The sequence below is a fragment of the Pteropus vampyrus genome, unplaced genomic scaffold, assembly GCF_000151845.1.
Source record: "Pteropus vampyrus isolate Shadow unplaced genomic scaffold, Pvam_2.0 Scaffold19, whole genome shotgun sequence".
Classification (NCBI taxonomy): Eukaryota; Metazoa; Chordata; class Mammalia; order Chiroptera; family Pteropodidae; genus Pteropus; species Pteropus vampyrus.
The window spans coordinates 12,257,873-12,263,738 of record NW_011888800.1 but is presented as its reverse complement, the minus strand read 5'-3'; the positions used below and the strand labels follow the sequence as shown (position 1 = coordinate 12,263,738).

At 37.8% G+C, this 5,866-nt stretch overlaps 1 protein-coding gene across 1 annotated transcript in view; it reads right to left on the bottom strand.

Moving 5' to 3' along the window:
- Nucleotides 1–5,866, bottom strand: part of SLC12A1 (solute carrier family 12 member 1) — an 80,074-nt gene that overhangs the window by 43,326 nt on the left and 30,882 nt on the right. The window contains exons 10-13 of the mRNA XM_011355175.1: nucleotides 4,430–4,581; nucleotides 3,173–3,280; nucleotides 2,728–2,851; nucleotides 810–911 (exon numbers count right to left, since the gene is read on the bottom strand). Of these exons, the coding sequence (XP_011353477.1) occupies nucleotides 810–911; nucleotides 2,728–2,851; nucleotides 3,173–3,280; nucleotides 4,430–4,581 (486 nt within the window). The remainder of the gene's footprint in view (nucleotides 1–809; nucleotides 912–2,727; nucleotides 2,852–3,172; nucleotides 3,281–4,429; nucleotides 4,582–5,866) is intronic.

The following is a 5,866-nucleotide window of genomic DNA, read 5'->3' as shown; positions in this document are numbered from 1 at the left end:
TAAAAGAAGACAATAAAACAGAAATAAAAAGTCTTCAGTAGCTTCTGGAGCCTAGTGGCCTTGGGTGGATGAAGGCTCCCCTTCCATCTACATTTGTTTAATTGGCAGCAGCTTTTCCAAAGGAGGCTCAATTGTGGCAGATCTTAAAAAAGTGGAAATGTGTTTATATCTCTGATAAAAGTCTTCATGATGAAGAATTTTCTCAAGATTGATAATGACAAGTCTCTAATCTGGTGGAAAGGCACAAGAAATTCTATTGGCCAGTGGAAGCAAAGGAGAGGTGAGAGGTGACTGGGTAGGGAAAAGTTCTTTGGTGTGAAATTTTGTACCATGTTAAACCAGAGCCTGAGAGTACAGGGATGTCAGCAGCTTCGGTGTGAATCTGCATTGACTACGCTCAGCAGGTAATTATGGGAGCTACTCATCCTTCTCTTCTGCACCGTGGGCAGGCAACAAATTGATAGTAAGGAAGTTTCAAATACATACATTTATTCCACTTCTGTGGTCACTTTCACCCTGGAAATAAATAGTGGTGTTTTTCTACTGCTGAAATAAATGTGGTTTCTCTTGCAATGAATAATTTATTGCCGCAGGAGAAAATTGACTTTACGGTTGGTCAAAAAGGCCATTGCTCAAATGATTCTTTTTCTATTTCAGAAGCCATCCCCCAACTTACCAAAATAAAGTGGATTACATTGCCCACTAGGATATAAGGAAACGCATAAACACAAATTAAGCACTTTTCACTGACATTTCTTTTTATCATGACTGCTAGTTTAGGCTTAGTTAGTTTTGGAAAGTCAGCTTACCTGGAGATTTGGCGTAAGAGGCATGGAAGCAGGAGAAATTAATAAGTGCATATGAAGCCAGGAAAAAGTTGGAGATGATGGGAGCAATGGTGTTCAATTCCGCTGTGAACAAAGCAGAAGTGAGCATGTGCATATATGAGTGATGAGAACAGGGGCTGAACAGCTGTTATAGCCTGAAAAGTTGACTTTATTTGAAAATTGAACACATAGCTAGCATCTGTCAAAATTTAAGAAGTTAGTAATTTTTCTTCGGGGTTGCATTCATTTAAAAAATCTATTCTTAGCCAGAGTTCCTTTCCAATAAAGTAAAAAGCAAGAAAACCTACCAGTCAGAAAACAGGCAAACGAGACCTCTACCTGAAAAGTATTTGAGTGAAAATGGGTGGAGGGTTCTGGTATTGGGTAAATGATAAACTCCCCTGCCACTATTCTGGAGGCACCAAATCCTGTGTTCTTTATCTGCTATGCATACAATCAAAAGGCTCTGCAGGGTGACAGATTAGTTAAATACCAGTGCACCAGAAATGCCTACAGGGAAATCTCTCTGCATGTACCCAACTTGCTCTCTCTTTTAGAATTCTTGTTAGTCGTTTGCACTTTTCTACATCTCTAGAGAGTTCTACCTCTCAAGATCTGCCAAAAAAGGTTTTAACTCAGTAGCTAAATACCCAGCTGATTTAATCCCAGCTGAATTGATCTATGGGTGAAGTAGAAGATATAAGAAATAATTTAGAGATAGTTCTATTTCTCTGAAGGTCAGACTTCGATCAACCTCAGTTATGCAAATGCAAGTGGCAGCTGGCTGTGATTCTAGAACATGGAGGCCGGAAAGGAAGTAGGCAAAAATAACTGCCACACAGCCGGTGCCGTGAGGCTAACCTATGTTGTTCTGAAAGAGTGATTTTTAAGGATATTATTTTATATGTACAATTTTTTAAAAGTTTGTCTATTTCATCACTTAAATGCAGCATAGAGCAACGATTTGAAGTCTTAAAGCTTAAATTATTTGAAACATATATAAATAATTGCTTTTTTTGTTTAATTTTTTAAAAAATCTAACAAACATTGTTCCTTGTAACAAATATCTTCAACCTATGGAACTCTTATGAGGATTCATGAATTATAGTCACTTCCTGAGTTTATGTGACGAGGAGGAGGCCTCATTATTGGGCACCATGGTGCCGAGGAAGGCTCTGCCCATCTATGCATAGTTAAGACTGTCCTCACCTTTTGCTTTTTCTCTTCTCATAGGCTCACCAGCAAAGGTGCTGCCTTAGAGAACAGTGAGGAATGTGCTGGCTATAGTGGATGCACGTAACTCTCTAAGATTATGTAGCTGTTTCTATATTATTTAGGGAGACAGAGCCAGAGATTAAAGTCTAGATAAATGGTTCTCAAATATTAGTGGTCTAAGTATCTCTTGAGGAACTTGTAAAATGCAGATTCCTTATTACCAGAGATTCAGCTTCTAACTCTGGGGTCGTGCCTGAAAAATCTGCACTGTAACAAATCCACAGATGATTCCGATTCTGACACAGGTGGTCAACAGGCCACATTTTGAGAATAGACACTTCAACTCTCCTGCTAGCTGCCAGGCCAGGAGATCTAAAGACAGGTGGCAGCTGGGGAAGACTCTAGGATTAGGCAACATCAGGCAGAGTGGAGGAAGCATTCAGTTACATTTGGTTGGATAGATTTCCAACATTTAGATTCAAAGAAGAGATTGTAGTCCAAAGTCTACCTCAAGTCTTCAAAGGCCCTCTACACACAAGAATTTCTCATTTCCTTCTTAGGCAGACTTCGATATTCCCAAATGGAATATTAAACATAAAACAGATAATTTCTCGAGCTAAAAGGAAGACCTGTGAGTAATCAGAAGAATTATTTGGCTTTCAATAACATCAAGAAAACTACACACCAATAAGAATGAACGCCATGGCTATAACAAAAGTGAGAATGTATCCTCTGAGCGGTTCATTGTTTTTCCCATATCCTTTTGCAAAGAACTGCAGAGCTTTGTAGATGTTGTCCTTACAGAGAGCCTAATGAGAAAGAAGAGAAGAAATTTTTCATTTATATCTGTGCATAGTCATTTTCCCTAGGTGATTCAAACAAGAAGATTTGAAGAAAGATGAAGTGATACACAATATGAGGCACAAGTTAACACTGCAGTTTATCATTCTCTATATTATTTGAATCGATCTTGACTATGTGGCAGACATAGCGTTTGAGCCAGATGCAAACATTAAACCGTTTCAGAAAATGATGGAAAATGATTGCTGGTGAGAATGAATATTTCAGCTTGATCCATGTTCAGTGGAAACAGCAGTAGGAAGAAGCACATCCTCTTGTGCCTATATCACCTGGAAAACTTTGGGAGCGCTGACGAGGGAGGCCAGGGCCGAGGACAGCGTTGCAGAAAAGATGCCAGCAGTGATGAGGGGGCCAAACCCTGACACCATGCTCATGACCTTGAGAAGAGAGGTTCAAGTGAGACTATTCATCCAACAGACAGTAAAAAAAAAAAAAAAAAAAGCCAAATTTTTATGCAAATGATTCCCTTTCCTCTTTCTGTAATTTGGAATCTCCTTTATAAGCTAATTGCCTCTAACCAGATTTTTTTTCCCCATTTTATTCTCAAGTTCTTAATTGCTTTTTGCAAAACAAACATGACTTCATTATTTATAAAAATAATAAATGCTCACCATAATACATCCAAAAGGTACTGAAAAGATTAAAGAAGGAAGATTTCAGGGATTTTGACATCTTTCCCCTCTCTCCTTTGTGGGCATATATTTCTTTCATGATGGGAAATTCTATCCCACAAAAAGCAGTATTTTAATAAGGTTTGGGGAGGAACTCAGCTGTTTTTAACAGTCTTTTTAAAGGCATTAACCTTTCTTGTTCTCACTGCATGTAGAGGCTTTTCAAACCTTTGCTTTTTCTGTGCTCATTAAACATAATTTTAGATCTGAGCCATGATGAGATTCTATCCATTTAAGTCATATTTTGGAATAATGACTTAAGCTGAGTTAATTTCTCTTTGTTGGTTATGAAAATAGCTGAATGAAGCCTTCACAACAAATTTGCTTCTCTCTCTTCTCACCAATCATTCAGGCAAATTAATACATTTCAAGTCCTACAGTTTTCCCAACTTCCCTTGTTCCTTCTTCTTCATTCATTTCCCCTTCTGCCTCTCATGATTTCCCACTTGGCCTTGTCTTCCAGGGACTCCAGGACCACCACAAAAGCTCTTCCTAAACTGAAGCCCATGCATGAAATGCATTCTAAGCGCTAACTAATCTAAGTCTCTCCTCTCCACTTCAAAATCTTGCACAGTTGATTGGAAGATACATAATGTCAGGTGGTAGCCTTTTCCTAGTGGTGACACAATGCATACAAGTGCCTGTTTTTTCCCCCCACTGCAGTAAATGTAATCGCAGGGTTTGCTACCATATAATGCTTGTTATGATTCCTGTCCCTCCCACACCAATTGTCCCTTGCTGAATTCAAGTCAATCAATGATTAATCAGTTGCAGAGTCAGAAGTTTCATTATACATGATGCTCTAAAAATGAAAACAATGGCAATAAACATTAGTATAATTATCACAGTTCAAACCTGGAAATTGTTCATCAGCCCATATTGACATGGCTCATGTCGACATCTTGAGAAGTCATAGCCCAACCCACAGGCTGCTGAACCATTGCAGTTTATCCCAGAAACGATGGTGTCATTCATGCTTCCAGTGGCATCTCGGACTACGCAGGCCCCTGAGCAAACAACAGTGGCTTGTCATTTCTTCACATGAAAAGTTCTGTTCCTTTGGATTTCTTCTGAAAACATGCTTAGTTTACTTTGAGTCTGAGTGAGTCCACTGGCTATCCTGTCTTCCTGGAGCATGGTACCTGGAGGTTTCCATCCTCTGAAGTCTAGAAGTGTCCTCTTACTTTAACAGGCTGCCACTTCTACTGCCTTGAGTGGTTTCCATCCTAGCTCTCTTGCCTCTGTAAGACAGTTGGGGGTCTGGATTTCCTTACTTTCTGATCTCTGAAAATGCACACAGCAGTGCTTTGCACATAGTATATACTCGATTCATATTTCCGGCTTAGTTCTACTGATTAGGTGTCTTTCAAATAGGATTTATTTTCTCATCTATGAGAGAGTCAAGGGATGCAATATTGAATTTGAGTAATTAAGAGAACTGAGCTCTAGTTTAATGATATTCCTTGCATAATTTTAAATATTTATAATTCTACTTAATATACAATTTAATGGTTTAAATAATATCGAAACATTTCGGGATAAAATATGAAGACTTCTTACATAATATTAATGGCTAGATAATACTCTATCAAATATTTATCCCAGTTTATTCCATTATTTTCATACGTTTGGGTATTTCTGTTATTTCTATTATAAACATTCTATAAACATCTTTGTGCATCATTTTTTCCCCTATATTTCAAAGTATTTCTCTAGGATAGTTTCCCAGAAATGCAGTTATGATGTTTTTAAAGACATTTGACCTACATTTTAATCACTGACATTTCCTATGAATTTTTCCAACTATAATCTCTGCCATTATGTATTTGATAAGATTATTGAAATATATGAACACAGGTGTGAAATACATATAAACTTTTCTGAACTACTTGAAGGATAAATACTTTACAAACTAATGCCAACCAATAAAACTCTTCATTTTGCTTTTTAAACTCCAGCCCTGGTGAGTTCTCATTCTTTGCTGGTAACTATACAAGAGATCCCAGCGACAGGTACTAATGAGCACCCTCAATTTTAGCCACAAATTTAAATTTTTTTACATCTTGGAAAGACTTAAAAATCATGGAATCTTCAAGTTAAAAGAACCACTTAAAACAATCAGTGTATAACCCTAAGAGGTAGCCTGTCAGCCTCAGCTTACCCACTTGGAATTATAAGTGTCGGTTACCAAGAAAAACTATCCACTCCAGACTTTACCTGTTTGCATTGTTCATTTATGTTTTAGCTGACTTTTCTAAGTCATGTATTTTAACTTCTGCATAATAGAACTCC